Consider the following 19244-nt stretch of genomic DNA (forward strand, 5'->3'; position numbering starts at 1 on the left):
AACGTTCTCCACCAGAAAATATTTGAATATTTTTTATTAAAAGTGCCATTTCTGGAGAAGATTCAAAGCAGTTACACAGCAATAAGAAAACATCCAAACACTGAATAATGAAGAATTTATCTGGATTTAAGCTTTAAAAATAAACCTTCTATAGGCTGTCCAGTGCAAAGTAAATAAAAATCTTATTACACACATATATATATCACAAAAAATACATTGAACTGCACAAATTGATGGATTTGCCATTACTTCTGAATTATTTTCAGGTTCACAGATTTATGGATTTACAGAAACAGCATTCCCAAAGTTTTGGGGTGAATTTAGGCAATGAAAAATTGAATATATGTAAATTAGTACACCTGTGAACCCAAACTGAGATAAAGACATGACTGAAAATTGGTTTTATCAAAAGAAAATTGGAACATATTTCAATTACAACATCTGTGAACCCAAACTGAGATGAAGAGATCACTGAAAATTGGTTTCATCAAATGAAAAGCTGAACACATTGAAATTACAACATCTGTGAACCGAAAGTGAGATAAAGACATCACTGAAAATTGGTTTTATCAAATGAAACGTTGAATATATTTCAATTACAACGTCTGTAATTTAAATTACAACATCTGAACCCAAACTGAGACAAGGACATCACTGCAAATTGGTTTTATCAAATCCAGTAATACTTTTTTAAGTTCTTCAGAGAGAGACCTGAAAATTCAGATACCTGAAATTATTTAACATAAAAATTCTGCCATAAATTAAGGTCGGATTTTTGTACAGTCATTAATCCTGCTCAAATATGGGGAATTTTAAGACTCTTTTCTCAGCACGTTTTTCCTACAAAATCAGCATTTAACATCAAATCCAAGCAGGGTTTTCCATAAAAAGAGATGAAGCAATGAGAAAAACTGAAATTCCCTCTGAAATTCCATATTTCTCCTACCAGGTGCCTATTTGTGCATTGCAGTCAGAGCATTTCCATATTCAATTCCCCATCAAAAATAATCCCAAAATCTGCACAAACAAAGGGGTTGGTGCATCCAAGCCATTACAACTCACCATTAATATCCCCCGCTCTTGGAATTCTAAAATTCTGATTTTAAAACACAAAATCCGAGATCAAATCCCTTCACGTGCCCAGGTGGCATCCTTAAATCTTCAGTTATTTATTGGGGTTTATCCCAGACAATTCTTTCCCAAAAGCAGGGGCTTAAAATCTTCATTTCAGAATTCCTTCACTTTCCAGTGGAGGGGGGGAAAATAAATCATTCATCCAAGGAAAAAACCCACAGATTTTCCCGCATGAAATGTCATTTTTTGTTGTTGCAGGAGTTTTTTAGGGTCTTCCCACCGTTCCCAAAAGCTCTGGAGTGGCATTTCCATTATAAAAGAGCCCCTCAGTGCTGAGATTATTGTAAATTATTGGCAGTGACTCCTACCAGACCACAGAGCTCTTGGAGGCCTCGTTGGGATTGCAAGAATTATTCCCAGAAATTGAATTTAGGAGCAATTTGTGCAGGAAAAATCCAATGACCCAAAATGTGGGAGCCAACTTCCACTTGACTAAGGAATTCCCTGTGGAACAGAGAGACAACTGGAATGGTTTGTCCACCAGAAAAAAAATTCTCTCATCTGGAAAAATCCTTCATGGGGCAGAAGGATGAAGATAATTATGGAACCATCGGGGAATTCAGCGCTGCTGAGCTCTGCACAGAGCAGGGAGACAAAACAATTCCTGCTCCAGCTGGGCACCAAGGACAAATGAGCCAAATCTCAGGCCAGGAGCACAAACCCCGTGGGCTGGAGAGAGAAAAACAAGCAGGGTGGGGCTGCAGGGGCTGAAGCTGGGATGGGACAATGAACTGCAAGGTGCAAATGGAGCAGAGCTGATCCCAGGGAGAGACCCCGTGCCCGGCCGGGCATTTTGGGGCCATTTTGGGTCATCTTGGGTGCAGCCCTGGCTGGGCTCTGGTGCTGCCCCAGGTGGGTGCATGGAGGAGATCCTTTGGATAAATCCCTGCTTTATTCTGGGACTCTGCCCAGCCCCTGCTCCAGGGCAGCCTGAACAAGGCATCACCCCAAGCCCCATCCAACCTCACCTTGAACACTTCCAGGGATCCAGGGGCAGCTCTGGGAATTCCAGCCCAGCCCCTCCCCACCTTCCCAGCCAGGAATTCCATCCCAATATCCCACTCAAATCTCCCCTTTCCCTGTGTCCTATCTCTCCATCCCTTGTCCTCTCCTGGAGCCCCTCCAGGCCCTGCCAGGGGCTCTGAGCTCTCCCTGGATCCTTCCCTTCTCCAAGTGAACATTCCCAGCTCTCCCAGCCCGGCTCCAGAGCAGAATTCCAGCCCCCTTGGGTGGCACAGAATCCAGATACAGAAAGAGAGAATCCAGATCTTGAGGAATGAGAGATCCATGGGAATCCAGATCCTGGAAAACCTTGACTCAGACATCCAGAGCATTTTTCCTTTGGCAAGGAAAAAGCTTTTCCATCCAAATTTTGCCGCTGCACACTCGCCCGTCCAGGAGCCACAGACTGAATTCAGAAACCTTTCTGTATTCCAAGAACATTGTGGAGGAAATTTTGGAATGTCAAGAAGCCTGGAAATACTTAAAAATACTTTTTTACAGCTAAATATAATTAGTGACACAAACCAGCAAATAATTAAGGCAATATTGGTGAAAAGAAGCCAAATTTGTAGCTACTAGAATTCTTCAGGGAACAGCTCCAAAGCTCTTGTTTGAGTGAGTTTAAGTGATCCATCCTTCCTGAAAACATCCATCAGGACAATAGCATTCCTGGAAAAAAACCTGGGCAAATCAAGGGAGAACACAGCAGAATTCCCTGGTTATTTATTCCAAGTGCCCACTTGGAATTTTTAGGACAATGAAGCTCCTTAACCATAGCTGTGATTTCGAAGTTGTGATATCCCAATATCACAAAAATCATATGTTTGTGATATTCTGAGGGGACACTCAATTGCAAGGAAATAATCCCTTTGCTCTGCAAGATCAGGAATTCTGCTCTGGGTGCTCCAACAGGATTTTTAGGAATTCTACATTTCCCATGGCTTTAAAACAGGAGGAGGATGAGGCATTTTATAGAAAGAAAACAATTAATTTCGTATAACTGCCAGGAGAAATACGAGCTCTGATCAAGCAGAAAAAAACCCAACCTCATATTTGCTCTCTATAAAAACCAGAGGTGTCCTCTAGGAAATCAAGATAAGCTCCAACACACCCTGATAAGGAACTCTGAGCTGTTTATGCACATTAAAGGTTTAAATCCAGTTCCCACCTTTCCACATCATCCACCCAAAGCTCCCTTGGCACAGTTCCGTCCCAAAATCCAAAAAAATGCGCATTTTCCTCAGAAGAAGGGGAATTAAAACTGGAGTCCTCCCCAGTGCCCACCCACTGGGGGGTTTCTGTGGGTTTATTTCCAACACTGACAGGGAAGGATTCCCACCAAACACCCAGGGAGAGCAGGATGCGCCTTCCCGTAAATCTGCTGGGATCGGGGAACATCAGCGGCTTCTCCTTGGACAGCCGGCAGGTTCCTGGCCCGGGGGCTGTCCCAGCAGCTCTGTCTGGGGGTGCTGTGTCAGGACAGTGCCAGTGTCACCAGTGTCACCAGGGCCAGCAGTGCCAGCAGCGTCACCAGGCTGGGCAGGGCGCGGCTGCCCGCGGCCGTCCTGCGCGCCTGCAGCACGGCGAACACGGCGTTGGTGGCGTTGGTGGGGATCTCCACGTTGCAGATCATGCCTTCACAGCAGGAAACACACTCCTGCTGGGACAAAAGGGTCGTTAACTGGGGGTAATTAACTCGGGGTGATTAATTCAGGGTGATTAATTCGGGGCGGTTTTAAGGGAGAAATGCGCGTTTGGTGTCGCAAAGCTGAGCTGAACAGACCCAGCCTGGCCAGGGCAGAAGTAGGAGCAGATATGCTAAAAATCATCCTAAAATCCAATTTATCCATGAATCAATTCTCCAGATCAGGAGTGCAGGTTTCTCCTGGAGTCACTCATCCCCAGGTGTGTCCCCAGGCTGAGGTGGGATGTCACAGAGCCACACCGGCCCTGCAGGAAACAGAGCTTCCCTTTCTAACAACTCAACTCAAAATCTGCTCTGCAACCTCTCAGGTTTCAGCTTCTTTTAAGCTGAAAATTCTGACTCTAAAAACTTTGTTCCCACTCAGTTTTCCCCTCCAGGTTTTGTGGTCTGTGCAGAACATGCAGAAATCCCATTGTTCCCCCTGCAGAGCATGCAGAAATCCCACTGTTCCCTGTGCAGAACATGCAGAAATCCCATTGTTCCCAGTGCAGAGCATGCAGAAATCCCATTGTTCCCAGTGCAGAGCATGCAGAAATCCCATTGTTCCCTGTGCAGAGCATGCAGAAATCCCATTGTTCCCACTGCAGAGCATGCAGAAATCCCATTGTTCCCTGTGGAGAGCATGCAGAAATCCCATTGTTCCATTGCAGAGCATGCAGAAATCCCAGTGTTCCATTGCAGAGCATGCAGAAATCCCATTGTTCCATTGCAGAGCATGCAGAAATCCCATTGTTCCCAGTGCAGAGCATGCAGAAATCCCATTGTTCCCCGGCAGAGCATGCAGAAATCCCATTGTTCCCCTGCAGAGCATGCAGAAATCCCATTGTTCCCACTGCAGAGCATGCAGAAATCCCATTGTTCCTTTGCAGAGCATGCAGAAATCCCATTGTTTCATTGCAGAGCATGCAAAAACCCCATTGTTCCATTGCAGAGCATGCAGAAATCCCATTGTTCCCAGTGCAGAGCATGCAGAAATCCCATTGTTCCCAGTGCAGAGCATGCAGAAATCCCATTGTTCCCAGTGCAGAGCAGCTCCTGGCACATTCTCCTGGAAAAACCAGCCCTGGAATGGCCACCTGCAGCCCCAGGAGCAGGGCAGGATCAGGGCAGGAGCAGGGCAGAGCAGAGGAGGAGTAGAGCAGGAGTAGAGCAGTAGAGCAGGAGCAGAGCAGGAGCAGAGTAGGAGTAAGACAGGAATAGGGCAGGAGCAGGGTACGAGTAGAGTAGGAACAGGGTATGAACAGAACACGAGCAGGGCAAAGCAGAGCAGGAGCAGAGTACGAGCAGAGCAGGAGTAGAACATGAGCAGGGTACGAGCAGAGCGTGAGTAGAGCATGAGCAGAGCAGGAGTAGAGCAGGGGCAGGGCAGGGGCAGGGCAGGAGCAGAGTAGGAGCAGGAGCAGGAGCAGAGCAGAAGCAGGGCAGGAGCAGGAGCAGAGCAGGAGCAGGGAAGGAGCAGGAGCAGGGCAGGAGCAGAGCAGGAGCAGGAGCAGGGCAGGAGCAGGGCAGGAGCAGGGCAGGAGCAGGAGCAGGAGCAGGAGCAGGAGCAGGGAAGGAGCAGGAGCAGGGCAGGAGCAGAGCAGGAGCAGGAGCAGGAGCAGGAGCAGGAGCAGGGAAGGAGCAGGAGCAGGGCAGGAGCAGAGCAGGAGCAGGAGCAGGAGCAGGAGCAGGAGCAGGAGCAGGGCAGGAGCAGGGGCAGGAGCAGGGGCAGGAGCAGGGGCAGGAGCAGGAGCAGGAGCAGGGCAGGAGCAGGGGCAGGAGCAGGGGCAGGGCAGGAGCAGGGGCAGGAGCAGGGGCAGGAGCAGGAGCAGGAGCAGAGCAGGAGCAGGAGCAGAGCAGGAGCAGGGGCAGGGGCAGGGGCAGGGGCAGGCAGTCAGCGCTGACCGTGTGGCCGCTGTCCCCGCGGCGGTGGCAGCCCACCAGGTGACACTCCTCGCCCGTGGCACATCTCTTGGTGACCGAGGTGCTCTCCCCGCGCGCCGTGAACAGGTGAGCGGTCAGGCAGTAGCGAGTGCCTGCAACAGGAACCTGGAGTGTGACTGATACCACCAAAAATGAACCTGGAGTGTGACTGATACCACCAAAAATGAACCTGGAGTGTCACTGCCATCAGCAAAAATGAACCTGGAGTGTCACTGCCATCACCAAAAATGAATGTGGAATGTGACTGCCATCATTAAAAGGAATTCTGGACTTTGCCATCATTAAAAGCAAATCTGGAGTGTGACTGCCATCATTAAAAGAAATTCTGGAGTTTGACTGCCATCATTAAAAGAAATTCTGGAGTGTGACTGCTATCATTAAAAGGAATCTGGAGTTTGACTGCCATTATTAAAAGAATCCGGAGTCTGTCATCATTAAAAGGAATCTGGAGTGTGATTGCCATCATTAAAAGGAATTCTGGATTTTGACTGCCATCATTAAAAGCAATTCTGGAGTGTGATTGCCATCATTAAAAGGAATTCTGGACTTTGCCATCATTAAAAGGAATTCTGGACTTTGCCATCATTAAAAGGAATCTGGAGTGTGACTGCCATCATTAAAAAGAATTCTGGACTTTTCCATCATTAAAAGGAATCTGGAGTTTGCCATCATTAAAGCAAATCTGGAGTCTGACTGCCGTCAGTGATCCCTCAGAACAGCCTCTCACATCTACACACAGCTCAGCAAAACACCCCCAGAAAATGCCTCTACAGAATCACCTGCAACCTGATGAAAAGAGCATTTAGCAGGAAATTAATTCCTGTGAAATCTCAGCCGACCCTTCCAACCTCCAGCAAGGCTGCTTTGATTGGAACTACTAATTAGCACCATCATGCACACGTTTATTTTTGTTTCTCTGCTCTTTCTGGCAGCAGGTTTCAGGTTTGTTTCCTCATTCCTCTGCTCTGCTTCTTCCCCTTTCCCACCGTTGCCGTGACTGTCACTGGGGTGAAAAATGAGGAAACATTTTCATCCTGCTCTGAGCTCCATCCTCCCAGCACAGGTGTGAGCCCCAGTCAGGCAGGTCCTGCTGCTCACTGAGAACAGGAAATTTTGGGATGGCATCCAAAGGGAAGGGAATCAAGCTGCAGAGGAAATTCTTTAAACATCATCTTTAAATTAACTCTTGGGAAGCACATCATTATGTATATATACACAGAGGAACATATATAGGTAATTAAATGGATGTATTCTTAAAAATCTGCTTGAATACGGTTTTTTTTGTTATATGAAACTGGGAGATGGAGATAAATAATTTTTCACTGTTGCTTGACACTCTGAAGAGAATAAAGCTACAGAGGGAATTCTTCAGGTGTTTTAAACAAGATTAAAATTAACTCTTGGGAAGCACATCATTATATACACAGACAAACACATGTAGTTCCTTAATATTGATGTATTATTAAAAAATCTGTATATTGTTATAGATTATAGAAAACTGAGAGAGATGGAGATAAATATTTTTTCACTGTTGCTTTACACTCTGAGGAGAATAAATCTACACAGGAAATTCTTCAGGTTTTTTCAAACATCTTTAAATCAACTCTTGGGAAGCAAATCATGATATAAATACACAGATAAATATACACAGACAATTAATATTGATATATTAGAAATCTGTTTGTATATTAATATTTTATTGCTATATATTATATAAAACTGAGAGAGATGGAGATAAATAATTTTCCCTGTTGCTTTACACTCTGAGGAGAATAAAGCTATAGAGGAAATTCTTCAGGTTTTTTAAACAAGATTAAAATTAACTCTTGGGAAGCACATTATTATACACACAGAGAAACACATGCAGTTAATATTTATGTATTATTTAAAAAACTGTAAATTAATTTTTTTGTTATATATTATATAAAACTGAGAGAGATGGAGATAAATAATTTTTCACTGTTGCTTTACCCTCTGAAGAGAATAAAGCTACAGAGGAAATTTTTTAGGTGTTTTAAACAACATTTTTAAATCAACTCTTGGGAGGCACATCATTATATATATACACAGGGAAACATACATATAATTTATGGTATTATTTACTATAATATATTAAGAATAGGTAATTAATACTGATGTAGTCTAAAAATATTAAAATTATTTTAAACAATGTTATATTAAAATATTAACATTCAACATTAATATTTAATTTAATATTAAATTACTCTCATTATTTTAAATGCTTGCATATTAATATTTTTTGTTACATATTATATAAAACTGAGAGAGATGGAGATTGATAACTTTTCCCTGTTGCTTTACACTCTGGAAAGGCCAAAATTGTCACATCAGCAGAAAATTCCTGACTCAGCATCACCACCAACAAAACTGTGCTGGCCCATGAAGGTCATTAATGCCAAACTTCTCCCAGGGGTGAGTCAGGGAAAAGCAAGTTTGAACCTCACAAATATTGAATATTTCCTCATCCAGCCTTACTCACTCTCAGGACACCACCTGTCCTCAGCCCATCTGTTGCAGTTGTAGTTGTCCACTGCGTTGTCACAGGTGAAGCACTTGAAACTGTTTGGGAATGGAGTGGCTGGGAAAGGGTTAAAAAGGCATTAAAACACAGTCAGCCGGGAAGCATTGAGGAAAAAAATTAAAATATTCAAAATGATGCTTGTACAGGCATGTGTTTACAGAAATAAATTGTATATATTTACATCTTTTCACTGTTAGACACATCGAACAAGTTTTGCAGAAAGCTTTTTTTCCTCTCTCTAGGCTTGAATTCAAAATATATCCTCATGTTTTCACTCTCACAATCCAAAATTGAGGCAGTGGTGGGGAAAGCAGGGAAGAGTTTATCTCCCTCCTGGTGGAGCAAACACAAATCTACATTTTCCTTTGATGGAAAAACTGCATTTCCAGATCTTGATCTCCCACTGGGAAGGAGAAGTTGGATCCTTTAAACAAAAGGTCTTTCAAAACCTCATTTCCATTATTTCAATGGATTATTGGAAGGTGCAGGGTTCATGAGGGGCAGGTATTTTATTTTTATTATTTCCAGCTCTTACATCCTGGCTGCCTTAACCATGCAGATAATGCAAATGAAGGGATGGAACACTGGTGATGCCAGATAAGAGGCAAAAATAAATAAATAAATAAAAGAAATGATGCCATGAGTGCCAACTGGCCTCACAGGTCCCACGGGGTTTTTAATTACCTTCAGAGTGAATTAACTGCATGCAGCAACACCTTTTCCTCCCCTTACAAAACCCCCAACAAGATAAAAGACCAAAACCACCTGTTCTGGATTATTTACAAGGAAACCGCCGCATAATTTCCTCTGCAGGGAGACAGAAAACAACACAAGAAAAGCCCTTAAAAAAATGCCAAAGTCCTCGTGCACTCTTTAATTTGGCAACCATTTGATTTATTTTCATTTAGCCAACCTGCCAAATATTAAGGGTGAAGTGCTGTGGGGTGAGAAGAGGAATGATCTCTGGGGACGAACATCTGGAACGCAAAGGACTTGGGAGGATGGGGCAAATGATTATGACTTTAAGCTAGAATTCCGTGGAGAAAAGGCCAGAATTCCATAAAAAAAAGCCACTCACGGTCTAGTGGAGGCCTGATGTTGTAGAAGTTGATGTTCTCAGCTGCAGCCCAGCGTCCCGAGAGGATGAGGAGCGGGAGGACGGCGGCGGCCAGCGCGCGCCGCAAGGCGCCCGTGCCGGGCATCGCTGCTCGGGGCACCCTCAGGCCTGCAGCAGCAAGGGAACACGGGGTTATCACTGCTGGGTGGGAGCTGCGAGGGTCTGAGCTGTGCCATGATGGATTTCCTGCCAAATCCTGCCGGGAGGGAGCGTGGGGATGCAGCCGGGAACGCCGGCGAGCTGCCGCGCAAGGCTGAGCTGGTGGTGCCTTCTGCTGGCCACAACCCTCACACAGGGCTGGGACTTGAAAAATAAACTCAAGTTCACGTTATTCCTTTCATCTATTTGCCCTCCTGAGCCTTAAAAATTCCTCAGAAGGATTCCTAAAAATCAGCGGGATTGGGGTCCTTTAGATCCAGTGTGGAACCAACAGCACTAAACAGAGAGAAACCTCAATTTTAACACCAACCACCAATCCCTCACCTGAGATAAATCAATTCCACTTCACACAAGCTGCACCATCTGAATTTTAAGTGCACTTTGCAATGTCACAGCATTAAAATTTGTAAGTGTAAACTCAATTTATCTCTTTTTGAGTGCATCCCAAGGGAATGCTAAGGAAGGTGGCACAGATGTTCTGGAGAAGAGCAGGGTGGAAAGGTCACAGGGATGAGATGCAACCACCCAAAAATTTATTTGGGGCCCCCTGGGTGCTCTGCCAAGGCTTTAGACAGAAGAACTGAACATTCTGCTCAGGTTGGGGTTTAGATTTCCACACCTCCAGACAAACCCAGGGAATTGTGGCAAATTGCAGCGACCCTGGAGCCTGGTTCAGATATTACAGATCCCAACCTCGCTCCTCCCATGCAAATTCCCAGCAGGACAAACAAGCTGGAGTGGAGGCTCCTGCCAAACCAGAGCCAAGGGCATTCCCTCCAAACTTCCAGGCACACCCTGGCCAGGCTGGAAATGGTGCTCAGCAGAGAATTCCAGGAATCTCCATCTTTTCCCTGCATTTTTCCAATTGGTTTGGATTTTTTCTTTTCCAGTGGAGATGGTTTTGCCAACCAAGCAAGCAGCAGAATTTCAGGAATTGTGAATTTAACCATACTGCTTGAGATCTGCTTAATTAAACCTTGGCTTTATGGATATATTTCAGGAGATATCCCAAAGTCCCAGCCTACCTCTGCTCCCTGTGTACTTCCAACACTCTTTTCCATAGGATGGTCCAGATTTCCTCTGGCTGCAGCCCAGGATCAGAAGGATTAGGCAGAAGAATCTGTGGAGAACAAAGAGCAGCAGATCATCAAAATTCTGTTTGCAAGACACAAATTAGCATTGAATTAAGATAAAAATCAGGATTTTATAATGGAATATTTGCAGAAGCACTTGAGCTACAGGATATGTCTCTCACTGAGGGCTGTGGCACTGCAGAAATTGAGATCCCCTCCTTCCTGGGATAGGAACACAAATAAACACAAACAAAAGACAAAAAGTGAAGGAATGAGGCTCAGCCCAGCCCTGAGGATGAGTTTCCTCCAGGAAAAACCACTGCTGAGGGGGTGGCCTGGGTGGGACCACACCAGTGAGCATTCCCATCCCAGAGATATCCCAACTTTCCCCAGGATTCTGCCCAAATCAGCAGCGAGGGAACCTGAGGGAGTGGAGACAAACCAGGGGGAGGCTGATGAACAAACAGGTCCCCCCAGTGTGAGGAGCTGATCCAGCTCCTGGAATTCCAAGTCTCTCCAAGGCTGCAGCTTCCAGAGCCACGTTCCTGATCCCCATCACCTCATCCTTCCCTGCACCATCAGGGATGCAGATTTCCCGACTCCAAGAAGGCTCCAAACCTTAAAAATGCTTGAGGGATGTTGGTAACCAGATGAGAAGAGTCTTTTCTGTGCCTCAAGTCCTCCCTCTCCTTCCTGGATCCCTCGCAAACAACTGTTTATCCTGGAATTCCAGGATGGTTTGGGGTGGAAGGGAACTTAAAGCTCATCCAGTTCCACCTCCCTTCCCCTTCCACGCCTTCAGCTTGCTCCAAGCCTTTCCAACCTGGCCTGGGACATTTAAATCCTTGGAATATCCTGATTATATCCTTGGAATAGCTCGAGCAACCCAGTTTTGATCAAGAATTTCACAAAAAAATCCAGTGTACTTCGAGCATTTTTAAATTATTTCCATTTTACTCTGCAGGAAGGGAGGGCACTAAACCACTCCAACATTTCCAAGGCTTCTCTCCTCACCCTGAATTTGCTGCTGGCTCAAGGAAACTCTGCCTTTATGGGCTGTAACTGGATCTGGAGCACCTGGGCAGAAATAAAAGGCACAATTCCACCCGTGCCAGTCTGCTGCAGACCCCCTGCTCCCCTCCCCGGGCTTCCCCTCGTGCCAAATGGAAAATCTGAGGGAATTAAACACAAAAAAGTGACTCTGGCTGGGGGCAAGGCTCAGTAAATCGACCTCCCAACCCGAGGCAGTCAAAGGTGTCCTTGTTTGCCAAGCAGGCCAATAAATAATGGATGTTGTTTGCCATGGCTTGGTTACACAGCTGCGCCGCAGGGGCGTTCTCCAGGCAAAAAAAGAAAATATTGGCCCAAAAATGGCTTTCATATCTCACCCAGCATCTTTCAAAAGCTTATTTTCTTCCCAGAGCCTTATCTCTGTCGAGCTGGCAGATAATATTATCTAGCAGAGTGAGTAAATGTTTCATTAGGCCCAATTAGGAGCTCTCATTAATGAGGGGGGTGGAAAATGTCACAAGGTGGAAGATTAACTTCTATAAACAGGAGCAAAGAGGGAGCTCCAGCTTTCCTGGGAAAACAACCCAAAAGGGAAGGGCTGGGTGCTGTAAAAAACCCCTGGGACTAAAACCCACCCCAAGGGAACAACCAGGAGCACCATGGCTGAAGGAATTCCAATATTCCAGAGGGACCTGGCAGGGTGTGATGGAAAAGTGGGAAGCAGCATCCATCCTGCTCCCTGGTTTGAATAAAATTCCAGCCTGCTGACACTGTTTTTCCTGGCAGGCTGGGCAGAGGATTAGCAGATGGAAGAGCAGATATGGAATGCAAATGCAGCTCGCTGCTGTCCCTCAGCAGGCAATTTCCAGGGGCTGGTGGGTGATTGCAAACGCTTCTGCTGGGCTGGGTAAACTGGGAGATCCTCAGGCAGGGAGGAATGTTCTGTTTGGGGCTGGAGAGGTAAAACCCAACAGCTGACCTGGCCCTGCCACAAATCCCAAAGAGCAAATTCAGCCTGGCTGAAAGGGCAGGAAGAGCTCCCGGGCTGCCCCACTCATGGTCTCCATTCAATTCCTGCAAAACTCAGCCAGGGAGCAAGAGGACAGGACACACTTTTAAAAACCCCAAAATCTTCTTTAGGATACAAGCAGACACACTTAGAATGAAAAGGTGGGGAAAAGTGAATATTTGGACTTAATTAAATAAAGATCAATAATGAAATAATGAAATAAAGATTAAAGCACCCCAAAATTACTGCGGATCTGCAAATTTTAAAACTCTTTGCTGTGGAAGTTTTTTTGGTTTTTTTTCCCCTGCTGAGTTAAGTCTGTATTTTTTTCACTTTTTGCCTCACAGCATGTTATCATTAGCACAACACACCCCAGCAGAATGGATTTTACATCCCACTGACAGACACCTGCAGCGGTGACAGGAGCCAGGTGAGCTCACCCACCGGATCTTGAACGCCCCAATTTCCTCTGGCTGCACCCAGAACCCACCTGGAAGGAAAATCTGCCCTTAATTCCCAGAAATCACCGAGTTCCTTATCTGGGATCTTGTAAAAGGGAAGCACAACACGGTTTTAGCTCCTGGCACAGGAGGTGTCTGAGATGATTTCAGAAAGAAAATAATCCCTGATGGACACGATAAACCCGGCAAGTGAAGGATTTGTGGGCTGAAAACAGGGAATGAAAAGTGCATTATTCCCTTCACAGCTCAAACTGACATTCAGCTTAAAATCCAGAACCCCCCATCGTGGTGGGTGGATTTTCCCCACGTGAAAAATCATTTCTTTTCCTCTAAAAATCCATTAATGAGATTAAATTTCGGCCAGTTATCCATTTCCTCAAAGAACTGCTTTTTGCCAAAGCCAAAAGCTGAGTTTGGAGCAGCTTTTCTGCATCACCTGCAACTGGTTTAAATCTCCCCCTCACCTGTGCAAGGCTGGAAATTGGAATTTAATATGGCTCTGGAGAAAAGAGATTACAGGAATAAGCAGCTGGGGTTTTTTTCTTTCTTTTTAGACTTGATTCCACAAAATTAAATGTACAGGCCACAAACAGATGAAAAGAATATATATATTTTAAAATAATATATTCTTTTAAAATAATATAATATATTCACATATATAAAAATAGATATATAATACATATATTCATTAAATCTTTTAAAATACAATTTATTGTTCATCTTGCTGTGGGTTTTTATAGGGAGAGCTGAAGGGTGGGTGTGCAGCTGGTGGGGTAAAAATTGCTGTGTTCTCATGGTTGAGTTTTGTAAATTCAATTTTTCCTCCTGCATAAAAAAAGCTGGTTTTTAATGGTTGAGTTTTGTAAATTCAATTTTTTCTTCTGCATAAAAAAAGCTGTTTTTTCATGGTTGAGTTTTGTAAGTTGAATTTTTTCTCCTGCACAAAAAGCTGTGGTTTCATGGGTGAATTTTGTAAATGCCCTTTTCCCTCTCCCCATCCCTGCTCCTTGCCCAGCTCAGGAATTCCAAATTTCCCCATCCTGAGATCAGGGCAGAGCAGCGCAGGGCACACACAAACACTGATGGATTCTGGAGTTCTGCACCCAAACTCAGCAGCCTTTGCAGAGAAACCAAAGAGAAAACCAACATTTCATCATTACTGATAATATATTCAATTTCCTTCTGATAACTCTATTAATTTTCATTAATTACACCCACTGTCCCAGGCCAGGCATTCCTTCCATTAAATGACCTTAATCAAGGATTTGGGGAGATGGTGAGGGAGGGTGAATGAATATCTTCAATTATATGAATGTATATATTATATATATATGAATATATTCTATTATTTTCAAAGATTGAATAAATAAATATATAAAAATATTATATATGTATTAATATATTATTTTTAAATATTCAATGAATATATGTATTATATATATATTTTTATATATATATTCTATTCTTTTAAAAGATTGAATATATATAAATACCGATTTATTTTGGAGTTCTGTACTCCAAACTAATCAGCCTTTGTATCAAAACTGAAAGGAAAATTAGAATTTTATTATTACTGATAATATATTCAGTTTCCTTTTGTTAACTCTATAAATTTTCATTAATTACACCCATTGTCCCAGGTCAGAAATTCCCCTTTATTAGGGGTTAATGACTCTCAGAAATTGCCAGCTGGGAATAAATCAAGCAGGCCAAGGAATTTCTCCAAACATTTTCTGGGAATATGAAAAATCAGAGTTCCAGAGCTCCTTCCTTTTGCTGTGATCCCTCTGAGGTGTTAAATGGATTATTCAGGGGTTGACACAAAATAAAACCAATTCTCTCCTTCCAGGAGCTGCACGTGAACAAAACCAGGCCTGAAATATTTCCAAATTCAGCATCTGCAGCCCCAAGCATCAGCCTGGAGCAAAATTTTGAGTGTGAGCTACTGGATGAAACCCCAAAGAAAGAACATCCTTGAATTGTTCCTGCAATTAGAGGTGAAACTGCAAAAAAAAAAAAAAAAGAAAAGAAAAGAAAATTAAACAGAAATTGCAAAAAATCTGAAAATTAGAGGTGAGCACTGTGGAGTGACAGAGGAGGGAAAACAGGGAGGAGGAAGGATGGGCTGGATCCATGGGACAAATAAAATAAAATAAAATAAAATAAAATAAAATAAAATAAAATAAAATAAAATAAAATAAAATAAAATAAAATAAAATAAAAATTAATATAAATAAATATAAATGTAATAAATGTAATTATATAAATATAATAATATAAATATTAATTATATATACATATATAAATATAAATACTATAAATGATAAATATAAATGTAAATGTAAATGTAAATATAAATATAAATATAAATATAAATATAAATATAAATAAGTATATTATAAATATTTTAAATATGGTCAACACTGTAAATAAAATAAAACTCATAGAGTTTAAATGCCGATACAATAAAATAATATAATATGGACACAGTGTAAAATATATATTGATATTAATAAAATTAAAATAAAATATAATAAGGATATAGAATATGGAGACAAGGGTCAGGACAAATTAATCAGCGGAGAACATCAAAAAAGGAGCTGAATCAGCCCATTTTGGAGCTTTTAGGCCTTTTTTAGGGTTTTTTAAAGCCTGGAGGATTCTGCAGAAGAAAATGACCCAGCCAGGGGAGATCTGCCCCTGCCACAACGCCAGGGTGGGACAGAGGAAGCAATAAACTTTATTACAGGGGGAAAAGAGGTGAAAAACCTCTTGAAATAAGAGAAGTTTATGCTGCAATTCTGGGCTCTCCCACACCCACCATAAAAAGGGGAAAAAGCCGGAGCCAACATTCCTGGGAGTTCTGGGGGGTGGAAGGGTCGGGGTGAAGGGATGCGCTCCAAAATCCTCAGAGCCTGCAGGAAGGGGCTGGGAAAATTCCAAATATTGTCACACCCACCAAGAAATGGAGGCAGCAGCTGAGGGGAAATGCTTGGAAAATTAATTGTGCATTGGGTCCCTTCCTCTGCCCCTGAGAGAGGAGAATTCCAGTTTTAAAAATAATATTATATATTATATATTATATATTATATATTATATATTATATATTATATATTATATATTATATATTATATATTATATTTTATATGTATTATATATATTTTTTCTGGCCATCTTTTAAAAGAATATAATATATTCATACAGATATAATTGAATAGATCATATTTATATTCATTCCATCTTTTAAAAGAATGTAATGTATTAATATATATATATTAAAATATATAATACATATATTCATTCAATCTTTTAAAATAATATATTAATACATGTATAATTATAGATATACTCATTCCATCTTTTAAAAAAATATATAAATATGTATAAAATACATCTATTCATACAATCTTTTAAAATAATATATTTCTACATATATAATTATATATATAATATATATTAATTCCATCTTTTAAAATAATAAGATTTGTTCAAATATATAAAAATATATATAAAATACATATAAGCATTCAATTTTTAAAGAATATAATCTATTAATACATATATAATTATACATATTAATTCCATCTTTTAAAAATATAATATATTCATAAAAATATACGATATTAATATATAAATATAAAATACATATAAATATTCAATCTTTTAAAAGAATAGAATATATTCCCATATTAAAAAAGATATATAATACGTATATTCATTATTTTAAAATATATTAATAAATATATTATATTTTATATATATTATATATATTCATTCCATCTTTGAAAATAACACCATATATTCATATATATATAATATATGCATTCATATAATTGAAGATATTCATTCACCCTCCCTCCCTCCCCATCTCCCAAAATCCTTGTTTAAGGTCATTTAATGGAAGGAATGCCTGGCCTGGGACAATGGGTGTAATTAATGAAAATTAATAGAGTTACCAAAAGGAAATGGAATATATTATCAGTAATGATGAAATGTTGGTTTTCCCTTTGGTTTCTCTGCAAAGGCTGCTGAGTTTGGGTGCAGAACTCCAGAATCCATCAGTGTTTGTGTGTGCCCTGCGCTGCTCTGCCCTGATCTCAGGATGGGGAAATGGGGAATTCCTGAGCTGGGCAAGGAGCAGGGATGGGGAGAGGGAAAAGGGCATTTACAAAATTCACCCATGAAACCACAGCTTTTTTGTACAGAATAAAAAATTCAATTTACAAAATTCATCCATGAAACCACAGCTTTTTTATGCAGAAGGAAAAACTGAATTTACAAAACTCAACTATGGGAACAGCTTTTTTTATGCAGAAATAAAAACTGAATTTACAAAACTCCACCATGAGAACACAGCAATTTTTACCCCACCAGCTGCACACCCACCCTTCAGCTCTCCCAGTAAAAACCTACAGCAGGGTGAACAATAAAATCTATAGGATGAAATCTATTTGGGGCCTGATGCTCATCTGATGGATTTAGAACAGTCCTGAAAGCAAAAATCCCATTAAAATATTCATCAGCTCATTCCAAAGAACTCAAACGACAAAAACAATTTACAAACAATTATGGCAGGAAAGATTTTTAGGTCAAAAACAAAACTCACTGGCCAAGAAGAGAATAAAAATTTCTACTTTTCCTCACAGAAAAAAGAATTAAAATAGAATTAAAAATTTCATGTATATTTTGCTTTTTGCAGCCATCTAAGCATAAAAATACCAATTTTTTCCTGGACCAGAGTGAGGAGATTTTGCTTTTTGCAGCCATTTAAGCATAAAACCACCATTTTTTTCCTGGCCCAGAGTGAGGAGCTGCTGGAGCAGGGGTGGAATTCCTCCAGCTCTTATCAGGCACTGCAGAAACAGCACAAAGTGCTGGGCAGAGATAAAGTTCTCCAGCTGCTGTTATCAAAAATGGGGTCAAGAAGTGAACCCAGGCAGGGGTTTATGGCTTAAACACTTCAAATAAAGCCAAATTTGGAGAGGGAAAAGGGGCACGTGAGAAGGGAGGCAAAGACAAGAGATGAGATGTGGACAGGGCTGGACAAGAGCAGAGTAATGGAAATAATCTGAATAATCAATAGCCAGGCACAAGGAAATTAATTAACTGCTGGGTGAGCCTCCAAGGAAATGATTCCAAAGCAGTAATTAGCATTATTCATAATAAGGTTTAAGTGCTCTCCAAAGAGTCAGTATCAAGGAAGGGAAAATGTCAATTTATTATGTTAAGACATATAATAAATAAAACCTAATAAATAAGACATACAATAAATAAACCCTAATCAAACCTAATAAACTGACATTAAAATATCCATTTATTAGGTTAAGACTTGGAAGAGTCCAATTTCCAACTTGCAAACATCTCCCACGCCAGGCAGCTCCCCAGCCCTCCCATTTTTCCAATATTAAGGAATAATTGCACACCTTGAACATTATTTAATCCTTGACAGACAGGAGGTACCTGCAGGCAGCCAGAAATGTTGTGTTTTTATAGACACACGTGGAATTTTACACTTTATAACCTCCAAAGAAGCAGATTCAACCAAAGTGTGGCATTTGTGGGAATGTGGGGGATTTCTAAAAAGTAAAATCCCAAACAGAAAAGTGTGATGATGTTTGTGGGAACGTGGGGGATTTCTAAGAAGTCCCAAACAGAAAAGTGTGACAACATGTAGAGGATTTCTGTGAAGTAAAATCCCAAACAGAAAAGTGTGATGATGTTTGTGGGAACATGGGGGATTTCTAAGAAGTCCCAAACAGAAAAGTGTGACAACATGTAGAGGATTTCTGTGAAGTAAAATCCCAAAGGGAAAAGTGTGATGATGTTTGTGGGATTGTAGAGAGTTTCTAAAAACAAGAATCCCAAAGAGAAAAATGTGATGACATCTGTGGGACTGTAGAGGGTTTCTAAGAAGTGAAATCCCAAAGAGGAAAGCGTGACTACCTCTGTGGGCTTGTAGAGAATTTCTACAATGTAAAATCCCAGTGACATTTGTCGCAATGTCCTCCCAAATCCCAGGAAATCCCAGCCCCACTCCCCCCAGCTGTATCAGTGTCTCACACAGAGCAGGAGCTCAGGAGCAGCTCAGGCTCTTGCTGTCCCGCAGCT

At 41.7% G+C, this 19244-nt stretch overlaps 1 protein-coding gene across 1 annotated transcript; it reads right to left on the minus strand.

Moving 5' to 3' along the window:
* Positions 1–3610: 3610 nt before the first annotated feature.
* LYPD6B (LY6/PLAUR domain containing 6B) lies at positions 3611–9508 on the minus strand (the record flags this gene model as incomplete). The annotated part of the gene is made up of 4 exons (XM_084209760.1): positions 3611–3793; positions 5726–5856; positions 8265–8363; positions 9385–9508. 4 exons carry the CDS (start codon positions 9506–9508, stop codon positions 3611–3613), a joined length of 537 nt encoding a protein of 178 aa, XP_084065886.1.
* Positions 9509–19244: the final 9736 nt, after the last annotated feature.

This window comes from Fringilla coelebs, assembly GCF_963513975.1.
Source record: "Fringilla coelebs genome assembly, chromosome: 7".
In the NCBI taxonomy this organism is placed as follows: Eukaryota; Metazoa; Chordata; class Aves; order Passeriformes; family Fringillidae; genus Fringilla; species Fringilla coelebs.